At 40.0% G+C, this 17,681-nt stretch overlaps 7 protein-coding genes across 7 annotated transcripts; 5 read left to right on the top strand and 2 right to left on the bottom strand.

The window, feature by feature from the left end:
* Positions 1–1,004: 1,004 nt before the first annotated feature.
* KLLA0_E24003g (SDR family oxidoreductase) lies at positions 1,005–1,847 on the top strand (the record flags this gene model as incomplete). The annotated part of the gene is made up of 1 exon (XM_455033.1): positions 1,005–1,847. One exon carries the CDS (start codon positions 1,005–1,007, stop codon positions 1,845–1,847), a length of 843 nt encoding a protein of 280 aa, XP_455033.1.
* A 726-nt stretch (positions 1,848–2,573) lies between these two features.
* Positions 2,574–3,539, top strand: YDC1 (alkaline dihydroceramidase; the record flags this gene model as incomplete). Its single annotated transcript, XM_455032.1, has 1 exon — positions 2,574–3,539. The coding sequence occupies one exon, from the start codon at positions 2,574–2,576 to the stop codon at positions 3,537–3,539; it is 966 nt and encodes a 321-aa protein (XP_455032.1).
* Positions 3,540–3,967: 428 nt separating this feature from the next.
* KLLA0_E23959g (uncharacterized protein) lies at positions 3,968–5,149 on the top strand (the record flags this gene model as incomplete). Its single annotated transcript, XM_455031.1, has 1 exon — positions 3,968–5,149. One exon carries the CDS (start codon positions 3,968–3,970, stop codon positions 5,147–5,149), a length of 1,182 nt encoding a protein of 393 aa, XP_455031.1.
* Positions 5,150–5,284: 135 nt separating this feature from the next.
* ELP3 (Elongator subunit ELP3) lies at positions 5,285–6,970 on the bottom strand (the record flags this gene model as incomplete). Its single annotated transcript, XM_455030.1, has 1 exon — positions 5,285–6,970. One exon carries the CDS (start codon positions 6,968–6,970, stop codon positions 5,285–5,287), a length of 1,686 nt encoding a protein of 561 aa, XP_455030.1.
* A 589-nt stretch (positions 6,971–7,559) lies between these two features.
* SEC16 (COPII coat assembly protein SEC16) lies at positions 7,560–13,808 on the top strand (the record flags this gene model as incomplete). Its single annotated transcript, XM_455029.1, has 1 exon — positions 7,560–13,808. The coding sequence occupies one exon, from the start codon at positions 7,560–7,562 to the stop codon at positions 13,806–13,808; it is 6,249 nt and encodes a 2,082-aa protein (XP_455029.1).
* A 210-nt stretch (positions 13,809–14,018) lies between these two features.
* MBA1 (Mba1p) lies at positions 14,019–14,831 on the bottom strand (the record flags this gene model as incomplete). Its single annotated transcript, XM_455028.1, has 1 exon — positions 14,019–14,831. The coding sequence occupies one exon, from the start codon at positions 14,829–14,831 to the stop codon at positions 14,019–14,021; it is 813 nt and encodes a 270-aa protein (XP_455028.1).
* Positions 14,832–15,231: 400 nt separating this feature from the next.
* Positions 15,232–17,673, top strand: BRO1 (Bro1p; the record flags this gene model as incomplete). Its single annotated transcript, XM_455027.1, has 1 exon — positions 15,232–17,673. The coding sequence occupies one exon, from the start codon at positions 15,232–15,234 to the stop codon at positions 17,671–17,673; it is 2,442 nt and encodes an 813-aa protein (XP_455027.1).
* Between the last annotated feature and the right edge of the window lie 8 nt (positions 17,674–17,681).

Genomic DNA, 17,681 nt, shown 5'->3' with positions numbered 1-17,681 from the left:
ATTTTGAAGTGAAAGAAAGTGAGGAGTGAGGGAGGTCGAAACAGCGATGATTTAGAATGATATCTCGACTTGTTTCCTTTGGCTACAGTTTTACTTAGGCAGATAGTATGGTGTGTAGTAAAGGAGAGAACTTTCACTTGCTAAAAATAAATTTTTCAACTGTCTATATACTCATCTGCATTCACCGATGATTACATATTTCACGGATCAATGAACCAGTGGGAAGGCACGAGAGTACGAATGTATTCTGCACTGTGTTGAATAGCCACGGTATAAGCGTAAGTGGCCACGGAGGCAGGTACGCTGAGCAGCCTGTCGTAAGTCGAATGTGCTCTCTCTTGAAAGTAGTACTCCATCGCCAACACATAAACACCCATACACCACAAACGAAGGAAATTCTTGGATCTCCGCACGTGACTCAACATTCCTCCACTGACGTTTTTTTAGTTTTCATGTTTTTTTTTTTTTTTTTTTGCCACAAAAAGATTGACATGACGGTTTCTGTTCTCTGAATACGTAATTCAATAACAATCCCTTAAGAAAGCGGCGCACCGAACTCAAGAAATATCACGGAAAATATTGCTGTCATGGAATTGCAACAAGTTCTTCCAACTTTACACCATTGGGACACGGTCATGACGCGTTTCTGCGTTTTGCTACAGTATTTCGTTTCCCCGAACTGGGTACTAGGTATGGGTACCGAACAATATTCATCCGTTCTCCAACTGGTAGCAACGGACGTAGAAAGGTTCGTTGAGATTTCCCGATTTTTTAGGCATTCGAATTGTTTTCCCCCTAATGAAACTGTCAAGAAACGCTGACTGACTTAAAACAAATTCTGAAGTGTTCCATAGCCATGCCAGATTATATAAAGAGAGACCAGACATGATGCATAATCTTACTTAACTGATGGATGTTTCGGTTTGCAAACTTTGAACGTTGAGCATTATTAGTAGTAAACTAAAGAAACTACATATACAATACCCAAGAAACATACTATCATTATGCCCTATACATTAGCTACCGAATTGCCTACCCCTCAAGAGCCTCCAAAGTTGGCCAGCAACGTACTTGATCTGTTCTCCTTGAAGGGGAAAGTGGCTGTCGTGACTGGTGCCTCTTCTGGTATCGGGTATGCCGTGGCTGAAGGGCTTGCACAAGCTGGTGCCTCTCTTGCGGTATGGTATAATTCCAATGCCGCATTGGTCGAAAGAGCTGTGGAGTTATCAGCTAAATACAACGTGAAAGTGGTCGCATACCAGTGTCCCGTCACCGAAGAAGCCAAAGTAAAGAAAACTATCGAAGACGTTATCCAAGAGTTCGGTAAGATTGACGTTTTTATCGCCAACGCTGGTGTTCCATGGACTAAAGGTCCGCTAGTGGAAGCAGCGGAAAGTGGGACCGATACCGATGAATGGAACAAAGTGATCCATACCGATTTCAATGGTGTTTACTACTGTGCCAAGTACGTGGGTGCCCAATTCAAACGCCAAGGAAGCGGGTCCATGGTTATCACTGCGTCGATGTCTGGTCACATCGTGAATATCCCTCAATTGCAAGCCTGTTACAATGCTGCCAAGGCCGGTGTCATCCATTTCGCTAAATCTTTGGCCGTCGAATGGGCTGGCTTCGCTCGTGTCAATACCGTGTCCCCAGGTTACATCGCTACCCCAATTTCGAACTTCGTTGACGAAGATTTGAAGAACAAATGGCATTCGTTGATCCCTATGGGCCGTGAAGGTTTGCCCCAAGAACTTGTCGGTGCATACTTGTACTTCGCTTCGGATGCATCCACATACACTACCGGTTCCGATCTACTAGTGGATGGTGCCTACTGTGTCTTATGATCTCCCAAAAAGAACAAAACAATATATACGCAAACTACCTACATCTATTATGCCCTTTGAATTTGCTTTGTTGCAGCAGTTGTAAGTAAAAGTTGTATCAATTATAGAATAGACAAAATTCACTTCTTAGCATTCTCACTTTCTCGTTTCACCTTCCCCGTCTTTCTACCACCGCTTATAGAGAAATTAACCCCGCCATAAAAAATATTGAACGAGCTCTTCAAATCCATGATCGGACCATTTTGAGTGATTAATTTGAACAACGGTGCTCTTCCCCTTGAATGTCCCTCGTTCAAGCGTTTAAGTCACCTGGTCAATCCAAAATTCTTTGTTCTTTTTTTCCCTATAGTGGAAAACAACGATACTTTATCTCTAATAAGCCGCATTCTATGGGGTTTTCAAAACAGTATCGATATGAAGATGCATATAAAAATATTATTAAAGCTCTTTCTCCTATATAAGTGCAGAATATATGCTAGAACAATTTCTCGTTGGTATCACTGAACGTATATAAGGAAGTGGTCCATCCTAGATTTACGTGAAGCTTCTTATTGGGAAATCCTTACTGTCCCATTTTGGACATTTCCTATGACATTCTAAAATAGGGTATCGGTTCTAATAAAAAAATTAGTAATCTCAGTATACCTATATTAAAAGACCGCACAATCAATACCACAAAGGACAATCGATACACTCCATAAAGACAACCAAAGGAAACCAAAAAAAATGTCACCGAATCTATTTGGAATCTTCAGAGATTATCCGACACCACCAGAATCAGGGTTCTGGGGTACTCCTACTTCTACTATAGATTGGTGTGAGGAGAATTATGTGATATCGCCCTATATAGCGGAATGGTCAAACACACTCACTAATAGTGGATTTATTTTACTAGCATTATACCTGTTGTATTCTTCATGGAAAAATAAACTAGAGACCCGGTTTAAGTTGGTTTGTGCTGGTTTTGGATTGGTCGGGATCGGATCCTGGTTATTCCATATGACTTTGCAATACAAGTACCAGTTATTAGATGAGTTACCTATGGTTTATGCTACTTGCATTCCTGCATGGAGCATATTCTGCGAGGAGATTGATGTAGCTACGTCGAGGATCAGGTCTCCCACCAGGAGAAAACAATGGACTGTCGGATTAACCATCTTTATGGGTGCTAATTTACTTACGGCTATATACCTCATTTTCAAGAATCCAACGATCCATCAGGCTGGTTACGCTCTAATCAACGCTATCGTTATTTGGTTTGCCTTCAAACTCACCACACAGTTTGTAAACGATCCGGTTGCTAAACGTAACCTACAAAATGCTATGTTACTTGGTATCACCATATTTCTGGCTGGTTATTTCGTCTGGCAACTTGATGTTCATTTCTGTCAGTTTTGGATCACTATTAGAAGATCATATTTAAGGTTACCACTAGGAGTATTGCTAGAATTACATGGATGGTGGCACTTACTCACTGGCCTCGGCGTTTATTTCTACATCGTATATTTGGAATACCTAAGAATATACATTCATGGAAAACGTGACGAATACGAAATGATATGGAGATGGAAGGTTCTACCTGAAGTGGTCATCAAAACTTCTCATATCAGCACACCATTTTCTCATGAATTCTTAGGATCATGTGTAACAGCCACATGCCATCATCTAGAAGAAAGAAGCAAATCAGAATGATTATAGTTCTTGTCATACTCACCTTGAGTCATCATGTTCCTATTTATATTATGAGAGCGAATCAGTTTACCTCGCATATTTAAAAGAAAAAAAAAGTTTTCCTGTTATTAACACTCTTAGTTGCAGTTATTGTTTTATTATATAACTTACTCATCTTCCTCTTCATGGATAACCTGCGGTTTGCATAGAATATCACTGTAATTACGTGACAAGCTTCGTATCCACAGTTAATATGGCTGCATAATGTCATACGAAAATATAGAAATGAAAATAGTAAATATAAGATACCAGAAAGTTGCAACATAAAGCTGACATTAAATACAGTCATATGAAAGAAATACTATCGATCGGCACCAATACTACGAAGTGCAATAGATTGTCAGAGATCATAATTATTTCAAAGGCTCCGTCGTTAATTGTGTACTAATATGCCTATTCCACCTTTGTATACTTCTTCTGCAGGGGATTTCAGATCCGACACATTCACGATACCGACAAAAGATTTCTGGAGCCAAGTGACCGATGCTTCATTGGGAGATACTATCAATTTAGAAGATACAGATACGTGTTCATTGGAAGCTAGATTATCTGACGAGATTCTTGGTGGCAGGGTTCACAGTGGCGAGAAATCAGAGGGTTTGTTTTGCATGTCAACAACATTGGCAAACCAAATAGCTGTCCGCTCCCACTTGAATTTCGCACCACCTTACTCTGTACTTTGTGATAAACGAGCTCATATTTTTGTTGATGAATGTGCCGGGATTGCAGTACTTTCCCAAGCTTTGGTAATGCCTACCATGGCAAGTAACGGCTGTTACTTAACATTGGAAGATATAAAGGAGAATTATGTCCCTGACATAGGCGATATACACCTAGCTCCAACAAGATTAATATGCTTGGAGAACACCTTGCATGGTATGTTGTTTCCTCTGACTGAACTTCAAAGAATCAGCGACTGGGCTCATTCCCAAGACATTAAAATTCATCTCGATGGAGCAAGATTGTGGAATGCTGCCGCCGCCACCGCCGCCGCTAATAATTCCTCTTCGGAGTTTGAGACTGAAATAGAATACATGCAAAAAGTGTCAAAATTAGTGGACTCAGTCTCGATCTGTCTTTCTAAGTCCATCGGAGCACCAATTGGTTCAGTGTTAGTGGGGTCGTCTCAATTCATCAAGAAAGCTAGGCACATACAGAAACAACAAGGTGGCGGTATAAGACAAGCCGGGTTTATCACTAAGATTGCTAATTACTGTATTGATCTCAACTTCCCGAACAGGATTGTTGAAGTTAACAAGGCTACCAGCAGGTTTTGGACAGATTTATTCCATACACTAAAGGACCAGTATCAGTTTGAATTGGTCTTACAACATCCTGTTGAGACAAATTTTATATTTGTGGATTTAGCTAAGTCAAAAATATCATTGAAGCTCTTGTTGGAATTTGCGGAAAAGAATAATGTTAGATTATGGGATGGCAGACTAGCATTCCATTACCAGAATATCGACCAAGAAGGTTTGGATCGTTTAAAACAAACCTTTATTGACATCGCGAAGTATTACAAAGAGCATCCATATGTTGCAGAAGAGAGAAGTGCCAGAATTTATTGATCCAACCGATAAAAAATGCGTTATTACATAGAACCAAATGCAAAACAAATAAATAGATTATATATCTACGTACATAAAATAATTCGAGAAACTCCTCCTCTGAACAATAAATATTGATAAAATTGTGATTCATATTTAACACTCCTGATATAGCCTTTTAGACATGTACGGACCATCCAGTTCATATCCAAGCTTTGCGTAATAGTTTCTGACACCAACACCAGAGATAACAGAAATCTTTTCAGATCCATGTTCTTCCCTAGCAATCTTTTCAGCCTCTTCCATTAATAACGTACCGAACCCTTGATGTTGGAACTTCCTTGGATCTCTTGAATGTAGCGGAACAACAGAACCATACACGTGCAATTCTCTGACAATAGAAGTCCTTTGTGAAGTAAATTCCTTACGATATGTGTATTTCTTTGAAGCCTTTCTTAATCTCAATAAACCAATCAAAATATCTTGTTTTGGATCTTCATAAGATAGGAAAGTTTCCCAGCCACCATTGGCATAATAATCTCTTCGAATAAGTTCAACTTGATCAGGTTGAACTTTATGGTGAACTTCTTGAATACCGACTTCCCTGGTACGGACATCTCTTGATGTGGTACCAAAATCCTTCATTCTTGCTAATGCTAATTCCCTTAGGTTACCATTATCGACACCAGATGTAACAAGTGGCATAGGGATATCTCTTTGCACACGATAAATTCTTGTCCAAGGTGGAACAAGTGCCATGATACGTGCGACTAGATCCACGAGAGCATTCGCGTTATACGACTTGTATCTACCAGTTTTCCAAAGTTCGTATAGACCGGTACCTCTGATGACCAAAGTTGGATAGATTTTCAACCCATCTGTTCTAAAAGCAGGATTTTCAAAGTATTCTTTGAATTGTTCTATATCTCTTTCCATCCCCACATTTGGTAAATCAGGCATCATGTGTGAAACAATCTTGTAACCGGCATCTTTAGCGACCGCAAATGTTTCGCAAACCGATTGAACAGTATGACCTCTATTGGTATCTCTGGCTACGTCTTCATATAGAGATTGAACACCAATTTCCAATCTCGTACAACCATATTTCAACATATCATCCAAGTGGGTCTGTGTACAGTAGTCAGGTCTAGTTTCGATAGTGATACCGACACATTTAGTCAAAGACTGTTGAGAGTATTGAATAGCTTCATCTATATCATTACCATTGAAGCCGGACAACGCATTATGCAATTTGACAATGAAATCTTCTCTGTAATCCTTAGGCAAGGACATGAAAGTACCACCCATGATAATATACTCAACCTTGTCTATAGAATGACCCAACTGTTTCAACTGCTCTATTCTACCACGAGCTTGTTCGTATGGATCATAACGAGCACGAATAGCACGCATAGATGTTGGTTCATACCCCGTGTACGACTGTGTCGAATATTCGAAATCTGAATCTGGACCACCTGGACAATAAACACAAATGTTACCAGTGTATGCAATATGAGGACAACGGTGTGGTTTACACATAACAGCCACAACAGCAATACCAGAAGCCGTCCTCACAGGTTTAGCCTTAAGCTTGGGTAATAAATATTTCTTATGCTGATCTGGAATAGAGTTGATAATATCCGTCAACCTTGGTTGTTGCTTCAACTTGTACCTTTTAGAGTACCTTGTAATCAATCCATTCAAATTGACCTCCTTGCTGGAACCACCAGTTAAAGAACTGATCAACTCAATAGTAATATCGGAACAACATTGCAAGAACCGTTCCTTCTCTGGAGCTAGCTTTTGTTTATTATTCTTTGGACCCTTACCTTTGCGACCCATTACTTATCGATTTATCCTAGTTTCCTCCGTGAAATACTTCTGTTCACAGTTGAACCAAACTAGCCGACCAACTGTTTCCAAATATTCAAAGTACAGAGCACTACAAGTTAACCGAGCCCACTCAGAGTTACAGCTAAAACTCATCTCATCTCATCCCATCACATCTCATCGCTGGAAGATGATTTTTTTTATCGAATTTCAGTCTTTTTTTCTTTTACCGTCATAGTAAACCGTTAGCCATTTAGTATCTTGGCCAAGCTGTTAAGAAAATTAATTGTCCGGGTAATTAAATATCCGTACCACATGACCTTGAATAAACTGTCTTTCCCTCTCGTGTTTACAGTATGATTCCAAAGATTTGAATATGCAAACGGCAGATTAATAAATACTGAACAAATCACATCGTAAATAGAACGGAAACAGAAAGAAAAAAAGGCAAAGAATAGACGTTCTACAGCACTTGGAAATCAGGCGTTAACGACCAGTTACTAAATTCACTGGTGCTCTTATTGTGTACCAGTTTTATCTATTTTCTTTTTTCTGATCGGGAATTGTAATAGCTTGTTGAGAAGAAGAAGTTAAAGCAGTTATGGGCCCAGACGCTAAGAAAAGGAAGAATCAGAAGAAGAAGCTTAAGCTAAAGCAGAAAAGGCTACATGCTTCTAATGGCTCGGCAGATGAATCTGCGATTGTACCGCAGACCACAGATGTTCATTTAGAGTCTTCTGCCGAGGCAATTGGCTCTGTAAGGTCGGTTAATGCACAAGTATCGCCGCAGTCAGAGGCTTCACAAGCAGATACACCGCAATTGGTTCATACTGAAGCCATTCCAGACGCTGTACCAGAGCACAACGATTTATCTGACTTGTTCCAACAAGAAAATAATGACACTATTGCAAATGAGGCTGCAGTGTTCGATTCCATTGTTAAGGAACAAGCTCCAGATGTACCGGTTGTCGCTGCAGCATTTACCAATGATGCTAACGTTGGGAATGTCGGTACTCTTAATAATGCGCAGCACGTTTCAAATGAGATTACTGCTTCTGAAAAAGCGCCCGACTCAGTTATAGGAAGTATGCCAGTTGAAGCTCAACCTTCTGTGATTAATGATCCCGTTGAAGAATTATTTGGCAATGACGACACGGTACAAACGGAGGGACTGCCTTGGCAAGATCAGATAATAGCCGAAGAATTGCCCAGTATTTCTGCAGAGGTCGGTCGGGAACTGCCACAACAGGAAAGTATTAATGATTACGATCAGCAAGAACAATTCCCTCCTTTACTTCACGATGAAAAGAATACAGTACAATTGGATCAGTCCGAGAGAGAAGTAGCTACTATTGAAAACTTTAATGAGCCATTATCCCAGGTGAATGACGGCAGAAAAGCACCGAACATGGTGACACTTGATGCTCTTCTAGACGATGATAATGACTATTTAACTTCCGATAACGACACACAGGGTATGGAACATGAAGCTACACCGACGGAGCTTGTTTCAGGAGAGAATTCTTCTCCAGTACAACCTGTTAATGATGCCATTGAGAAAGCAACGGGTGATGAAGATACTGATCTTTTCAATAGCGAAGGTGATGACGGAGCAAAAGAAGGGCTTTCTTGGCTGAATGATCAAAGCAATACACAAGAAATACCTTCTCCTTCTGAAGAAGCGACGAAATTCTCATTTTTGGAGAATGATGATGATTTATTGGACGATGACGAGAGCTTATTAGATTCTGATGAAGAAGTAATTGTACCACAGCCTCAAACCGCGCAGGCCCCAAAGAAGAGCTACCTACCTTCAGCATCATCGCCAGTGCCACAGTCAGTGAAACATTCGTATCATCCCCAATCCAATCCTTATTCACCTCAGGCATCTTCATTCTCCAACAGCGTTTCTGGTCAACCACCTAGTTTCCCACAAAATCCCTCCTCATACACTTACCCAGTTGCTTCCACTGTCCCAGCTTCAGTGGCCCCTGGTATCGTGAAACCGAAGTTAATCAATAATTCCAACTCTTCACAGTCTTCTGTGTCAGATGTGAATGAATTGCATAAAAAGCTTGATGAGGCGAAGCATAGAACCGATGCTTATGATTTCCCTCTAGACTTAGTTAAACAGGAGATAAAAAGAGGGAAACCGATGCACATTACGAGCCCTCTCCCATCAATAAGGCAGCCTTCTTTTTCCAGTGTAGCATCCGAAAAGCCTTTGATTCAACCCCCTGTAAGACCGCAGCCAAATAACACAAAAGCCCCACAAAAGCCCTTTTACGCCGAATTACCTATTCCTGAATTGAAACCCACAAGAGCGGCACCTATTAGAATTGCTTCGCAAAACAGTTTTAGCGGGAGCTCTGCTTTGCCTTCACAACCAATTGCTGCTCAATCCAGGAGAACAAGCATTGACCCACCAGTCAATCCGTACGCACCGAAGAAGAATGTGGCAGTAGTCAATCCAACAATTGCTCCAAATTCTGTTGCATATGGCATTAATAATGTTCCCTCCAAAGGCCAAAACCTACAGGCCAACATCCTCTCTGCACCTCCTAGGAATACAATAGTTTCACCTGTGGGTACCATTGCCCACAATCCATACACTCCATCTCTAAAGTCTACGGCGTCCAGTTCTATCAAAGAAACACCGTACCAGCCGGCTCAACCAAGGAGAAATAGAGTACTCACAAATGCGTCCGCAGATAGTGCTGGTTCGTTCAACCCTGGGCATATTCCACCTATACCAGGTGTTCCTTCTACGGAATCCAATATCTATAGTTTCCCACCGCAGCATTTGAGTACTGCTGCTCCAACGGCAACAGATCATTTACAAACAACATTTGATAGCCATAACGTTCCTCCAGTACTCTCGCCTACTTTGTCAACGACAGCAAATAACAAAAAAACTCATGCCCGCTCAAACTCCAGCATATATGCTCCGGCACACCATGCTCATAGTAGTAAGTATGCACCAACTGTTCATCCACAGTTCCAGCAGCAACAACAACAGCAACACCAACAGCAACACCAACAGCAACAACAACTACAACAACTACAACTACTACAGCAGCAACAGCAGCAACAGCAGCAACAGCAGCAATTGAATGGTATTCCTGTTGGTTTTCCTCGAAGCCAAGTGGACTCAAACTACGGCTATGCATCCCAGCAAAATACAAACCAACCTATCGCGTCTACTTTTCCGATAATGGATCAATCGAGGAATCCATCGATTCAAGCGAATGGCTCTTATATTGTAAGCCGTCAGTTTCCAATTTTCCATTGGGGAAAATCAGCAAAGGTAGTGGTAGGAATACCGAATACACAAGATTACATATCGGCGGTGGAGCCCAAACTAGATTCAATTAATGTTATTTCGAACGACTCCATTTTGACTCTTGACAAGACTCTTGAACAGTTTCCGGGTCCGCTAATCAAGGGAAAATCAAAATCCAAAGATATTGCTAAGTGGCTAGATACTTATATTGAAGAGAAGAAACTAAAGGGTGCGAATGATACCTGTATTTTGCTTGAGCTCTTAAAACTGCGTTTGGATCCATCCTACAGTTTAAAAGCTGTGACAAATATAATTTACGATTCCAGTATATTGCTTCCTTATTTGTCTCAGCCGTTCATTCCAAAGGTTGCTGCCCCGAATGCTCACAAACTCGATGCCAATTCTTTGATTAGAGTTTTAACGTTATTGCAAACAGGCGCACATGACGATGCTTTAAATCTTTCTCTAGCTTTAAAAGATTATGCTATGGCATTACTATTGGGTAGTATCCTAGGAAAGGAAAAATGGTCGTCAGTTGTGGACCAGTATTTGACACAAGAATTTGAGCAAAGCAACGAACGAGACATCTCTTCTATTAATTTATTGGCTACAATTTTCCAGGTTTTCATTGGCAATTCTAAAAAGGTGATAGATTCTTTTAAACAAGATCCCACGAAACTAGAGTGGTCTCTAAATAACTGGAAGTTATTGATTGCATGTATTCTAAACAATTGTGAGGAGGTGCCTGCGAATGGAAAACTTTCCCCTATTGTGGTGGAATTTTTGCTTCAATTCGGAGAGCTTTTGGTCAGCAGAGGTCTTGTCATTGCTGGTTCCATCGCTTTTATCGTTGCCGATATTCCAATGTCCGAAGAGCCTTTGATTCCGTTTTCTTCTACAACATTCGAATACATTTGCTGCCCAAACTCATTTGAAAGTTTGATCTTATCGGAAATATACGAATTTACGTACGGTCAGAAAGATCCATCATTCTCCGGATTCACGTCATTGATACCGCAGAAGATAATTCATGCAGCTGGTTTAAGTGACTACGGTTTGAACAGTTCGTCAACAAAATACATGGATATGGCCCAAAGTATGCTAAAATCACTTCCTAAGAACTCAGAGACTACCTTGAAAACATTACGCTATATTGAAGATTTGAGTAATCAACTATCGTCTAGTAATGTAGGCTGGTTAGGGAAGCCAAAATTAAGCAGCGTATGGGGACAGCTTGACAAATCCTTCAACAAGTTTATCGGAGGTGACACAGACATTGATGAGTCAGAAACAGCAGCAATTGAAGACAAGGTCTTTGAGAAGTTTACACCAACTTCTTCGAGAAACCCATCCATGGCAGATTTATCACAAGCAGCATCCTATTTGACTCCTGCGTTGAATCGCTCACATATCAATCAGCTACAGTCCAATAACAGCTCGCTCATTAAATCAACTACGAAAATCCTACCGGCCTCATCATTACCTAGTAGAGAAACTCATTCTAAATACGGTCCACCACCACTACGTGATATGAAACCTCAGTCTAAAATTGGGGAGCTCTATGGCAGCCATTCTAATATAGAACCTTTGAACTCCACTGCATCTGCTCGTAACACTGTACATCCATCACACTTTGAAGAGCCTGATAACTATGTTAATCCCTCTGGTGCAACCTCTCTCGGACAAAAAGAACTGCCAAATTCCAACTCTACACCTGAACCTGTACTGCCACCTTTAGCTCAAGTATACCCTGGATATCAAATCCATCACGATTTATCAGATGGCAATTCTTCAGTCTCTTCTGGCCACAGACTCTATAGTAAGATGGGTGTGCCAAACCAAAATACTGCTTCATTCTGCGTTCCTTCCCCAATAGTCTCTCCACAATCAACGAAGCATCAATCATCTACTTCCAATAAGGCACTACCGTTAGAAAATCTATTCGATGATACAGTCACCTCGGGTTTAACCACTGAATCTACCCAAACTGGGAGTAATGCGCCACCTCGTTTCCATGAAAATGAACAACATTCGGTAGTTGATGACATTGTGGAAGAGATTGGGAATGAAATTGATGCAGAATTAGATGAATTACAGCACTCAGAGTTTTCAGACGATAACAATTTCGAGAGTACCGAACAAAATTCGATCTCTGGCGTTGAAGGGTCTGTTTCTCAGTTAAACGTCACCAATCAGTTACCTGTTGCAGAAAACTTGCAAGAAGAGGACAAAAATCAAGTAACCGATATTAATGTTCCCGTCACGCAAGCTCAACCGCTCAACTCTTTTTCCCCGGCCTCTTCTATTTCTTCTAAACCTTCTTCTTTGAAAAATATGAGTGTAGACAAAGCAGAACCTGCGAACCCTTACGCACCTAAGAATAGCTTCGGTGTTGCTCCACGCACTGCAAGAAAATCATACAATCCGTATTCACCTTCTTCTATTACGGAAAGTCATTCTATGGCATCCCTGCCTCAAACCTCAACTTCGCCTTATAACAATGATAATAATAGTGCTCCAGTTAATGAGACAGGTGGCCCAGAAGATCTTGCGATGTATGCGTATGGAAGCTATAAACTGTCCGGTGAAGATGCCAAACCGCAAACTATTGATTCTCCAAACGGACAGAAACAAGAAATTGAAAACAAAACGTCCTCACCACCTCTAAATTCTTTTGTTCCTTCTAATATTGGTCTCGGAGAAAATTTGATTTCTGTTAAATCTATTGGATTACCGGCACACTTGCAGAACGATTCACAAACATTGCCTTCTTCAAAAATCAAAGATCCTGTAATCAGACCGGTTCAAACCTCAAATTTCGTACCATTCATTGTCAGTGATACTAATACCGAAGAGTACTATGATGACTTGGTCGAAGACACAGAAGACGAAGATGAAGACGAACCTATTTCAGTAAAAAGGGAAATATCCGAAAGAAACTCGGAAAATCAAAACCAGAAAGTGAAAAATGATGAAGATGAAGATGAAGTTAAAACTGTGAGCGAGGATGAAGCCGGGAAACCTGATAAGAAGCAGAAGAACGAATCATCAGGAGGTTGGTTAGGCTGGTTTAAGAAGGATTCTAACGAGAAAAAACCTATTAAGGCCAAACTAGGACACGCGAATAACTTTTACTATGACGAAAACCTGAAAAGATGGGTTAATAAGGATGCTACTGAGGAAGAGAAATTGAAAGTGGCGACTCCACCTCCACCACCTCCTGTCGTAAAGCGTAAGATGTCAAAAACGCCTGAAATAAAACCCCGTCAAGGTTCAGTTGTGGGAGGTCCAGCGTTACGGACTGCACACGCAGTTATGCCCACCAATCCTTTGACCGGCAAACCGCTTGATCCTGTGAAAGACTTCTCCGATGATGCAGAGACAAAGTCGGAATCACCCGTATCTTCGAAACCACCTGTTTCGAATACTAATGTCAACTTATCTGGGTCAAAAGCAAACGGTCTAGATGATTTAATGGCATTGACTGGAGGCGTTAGCAGCGCATCGTCGACGAGAAGGAAAAAGAAATCGACTAGAGGTTACGTTAATGTTATGGAAAATTTATAACATCACTTTGTTAACTAGTTCTTCCGATAATTGAATTTCGAAATTGTTCTCAAGTGTATTGCATATAGCGTTAAATGAACCTAGTGTACTTCGACGTCTATGAATTTACTGAAAATAAATAAATATAGTCATTAATGATCATCTTTTACATTGGTATTTACAAGGTAGTATCGTAAAGCGAGGCCTTTTAATTACTAAGATATACTTTTATCAGTCTTTTTTAACAGGTGGTTGAACTCTGAACAAGTCTCCGTTAACTTTCATTCTTTCGATTACAATTTGGTTCGAAGTTTCGCTATCTTTTGGCAATTTCGCGTCTGGTGCACTCTCAAAAACAGAACCAGTTAATAGAATATCATTTGTGCTTGCATCGCAAAGGAAAGCGATATAGTCAATAACATCTCTGTCCAGTTTATCAGTTTTACTTTTCTTCTTGTCGAACTTAATTAACCTTTGTTTGGTATCAAACTTATAAATCAATTGAATTAATTCAACTGGACGACCGGGAATCATCATGGCTTGTGTGGAAACTAACTTTGGAACTTCATTGAATTTAATCAATTCCCAGTCCAAGGTAATGTTCGATGGGATTTGTTTGGCTCTCGCTGTCAAAGCCTCGTCAACCCATATGGACACTTGAGGTTTGATGGTATCCAGTTCTCTTTTAGCAAAAGCTTCATTAACTTGAACATATGTTTCGATAGCTTTGTTCTTCCACAGTAAAAAATTTGGCTTGAGACCTGATTGATAACGGAATAAGGCTACTTGAATGGTGTTCATACCTAACGTATAGATCTTCCTGACCAAGACATTGAAATAAGCCACTGGGGACGTTATTGGATTAGGCATATTTTTCTTGGAAGGTGCGATATATACCTGGTTTGCAACCCCCATATGACGTGGATTGAATGGGGCAGGCTTTTTAACAACACCATCGGAATCTAGAAGCCTTCTAGAGGTGCTAAAGAAACGACCTCTCTTCCCTAAAAGTCCAACGGTTCTTATTCCTCTTAGTTGAAACATTTGTTTAATTCACAGGGGGGTGTTAATGGTAAAGAGAATGGGATGTCTCAGAGCACTCTGGATGATTCCAATGATCAACTACGAAGAATGGTTCAGATACTACTAAACGCTGTCATCTTTATGTCAACCTTCATTCCTTTAATCTGCTGCTGTTGTTAAAATCAGATGTGCATCGAAATTTTTCGAAAGCTTCGCCTAAAGATCGTTTTGCACGTTTTGATACTTTTGATGCTAACCTTCATTAATCGACCTAGCCATCTACAAACAAACTACTTAACCAAGAACGATAAAGCACTTGGGCAATCAAAGATAGAACCACTACACCAGAGTTAACATTTGTGCGTTGCAAGACAGTTTGCAAGTACCTACTCTTTATTTCTTTTAAATCGATCATTTCATAATGAAAACAGTTCTACTTCCACTTAAAATTAAGGATACAGAGAGTATTAGTTGGACAAAAGGGTTAATAACCTATTTGAAAAGGTCATACGGATCTAGCCAGTGGTCCGTGTTTTATGATGGCGACAAGACGGCAGAGATTGATTCGTGTAGGACCACTGCTAATTCAGATCTTGCGCCAGAATCATTATTAGATCAGAACTATAAGTACGCCGCTATATTGGAGCAAATCTATCTAAGGTTAGGCGCACACAGCGGTTCATTACAGATGGATTTCACGTGGTATGAAGCAGAATATCACTCTAGGTTGTCAGAAAAAAAATTCAAGCAACATACTGTAGTCTTTGAGAAATCATCTGTCATGTACAACATCGGTGTTCTATTGTCTCAAATCGCTAAGAAAAAAATGTCTGATAATTATAAGAGCGCGATTCCTTATTTGAGCAAGGCAATGGCTTGCTTCGATTATATGTCGAACAACTTTTTGAATTCACCTTCTATCGATTGTGCAGCAGAAAATACATCTTTTCTCTCCACATTGTTGCACGCCGAAGCTCAGGAAATGTTTCTCATGACGTTGATTAATGGACCAGATGCTTCGAAAAGAGCATCTTTGATCAGCAAACTAGCACATACTGCCTTAAATTTGTATGAGAAATGTCAAGAATTTTATGAGGATAGTTCAACAGCAACTTTTGGGACTACGCCTTATGGAGAAGACAAATGGAAGGATATAATTACCCTAAAGGTTCACTTGTATAGGGCTATTTCGACATACAATCACTTGAGAGTGCTAGAGGAAGCTAAGAAAATTGGAGAGGCGATAGCTTATGGTAAGCTTGCGGTACATGAAATAAAAGAGGCTGGTTTCTATAAGGTATATGTGAAGGATGAGATTGATCTAACAGGGTTAAAAGCAGTAATAGAAGAGAAGTTGAAAAGTTTAATTAAGGACAACGATTTCATTTATAACGATTTGATACCAGCTGATGTGAGCATAGAAAGCATCAAAACCATGGACGCCGTAAAGCCAGTGACCTGGGAAGAACAGCTCAAGGTATACCTAGAGCAGGTTGTAGATCTCTGTAATGGTGCCTTTAAAGGTATAGTGCCTATGGAAGTCTATGAAAATGAGAGTATCTATTCTGAGGAAAAAGCTTCATTGTTAAGAAAGGAGGTCGAGGAGACGGATACAGCAGACTGGGAATATCAATCATTCATTGAATTTACTGACTTACCGAAACTTATCAAAGACCTTGAATCAAGATATGTACACGGTGGAAATGGTTCATCAGATGACCCTCAATATGAAATAATGAAGCAAAAAATAACTACTTGGTCAAAAGTTGTGCAAGACAGTAATTTCAAAGATGTAAGAGCGCAAATGCAAAATATTCTTGACAAAAGAAATGAGATTCTTACAATTTTATCCTCTGTCTCTCCTGATCAAAGGGAAAATGCCTTGAAAATCAAGAACTCTTTAGTGCAGGCATCTCAATCTGATGACAAAATATTTGCATCTATCAATCCATGCTTGGAGGAAGTTAATTTGTTAGCAAACCATCAGTTATTGTGGAGCATAATGAGTAAATTTCAGATAAGGAATGATGAACCAAGCTTACTTGATCTCGATGACTCAAAAAACCAACAGATCTTAGATCGCCTTCATAATATCAAACACAATCAGGAGATTCTACGACTACTAAAAGAAGAACGTACAAGAAATTTAAAAGATTTCAAAGAAAGCTTGAACAATGATGATATAACTCAAAAGTTGATATTGCTGACAGGTAAGCCGAAAAAGGAAATGAGGGTTATCTTCGAGGAAGAGCTTACTAAATTCAAACCGTTGAGTACTAGGATTGAAGCAACAATATTCAAACAAAACAATTTGATTAACGACATAAAAATCAAGTTGGACGAAGTTTTCAAACTTATTGGAGTACAAGATAAGACCCCTGAACAAGAAAATACAGTGAAAGAAAGACAGACCTTTTTCGATAAGGTTGAAAAGGCTTTTAACCAATTCGTTATATTTAGTACCGATTTGCCGAAGGGTTTAAACTTTTACGACACTTTGCTCAAGATGACTAGAGAATTAAGCCACGCATCCACCCCTGGACAATCTGTAAACTTGATAGATTCCAACACATTGCCACCTAACTTACCACAAAAATCTACACAATCTACAACACTTACAAAGAGTTTCGCAAATTTAAACTTATGCAATGATGTTAATGACTCGGTAACTCAAAGTCCTGCAAATCTCGCTAACACTAATAACACCGGAGTGAATCCAGGTCCGCCTCAATTACCACCGAAACCTCTTTCTACCGGTATCAGTGGGCTTGTCAGCGATCAAAAGCTGCAGAATGGACCGACATCCTTTTATAACAATCCATCTGTCTTTGATGAAAATCTCTATTCCAAATTCAGTAAATAGTGTTTGTG

Source organism: Kluyveromyces lactis (genome assembly GCF_000002515.2).
Source record: "Kluyveromyces lactis strain NRRL Y-1140 chromosome E complete sequence".
Taxonomy (NCBI): Eukaryota; Fungi; Ascomycota; class Saccharomycetes; order Saccharomycetales; family Saccharomycetaceae; genus Kluyveromyces; species Kluyveromyces lactis.
Note: the sequence above shows the minus strand (reverse complement) of the source record. Positions and strands in the feature narration are given on the sequence as shown.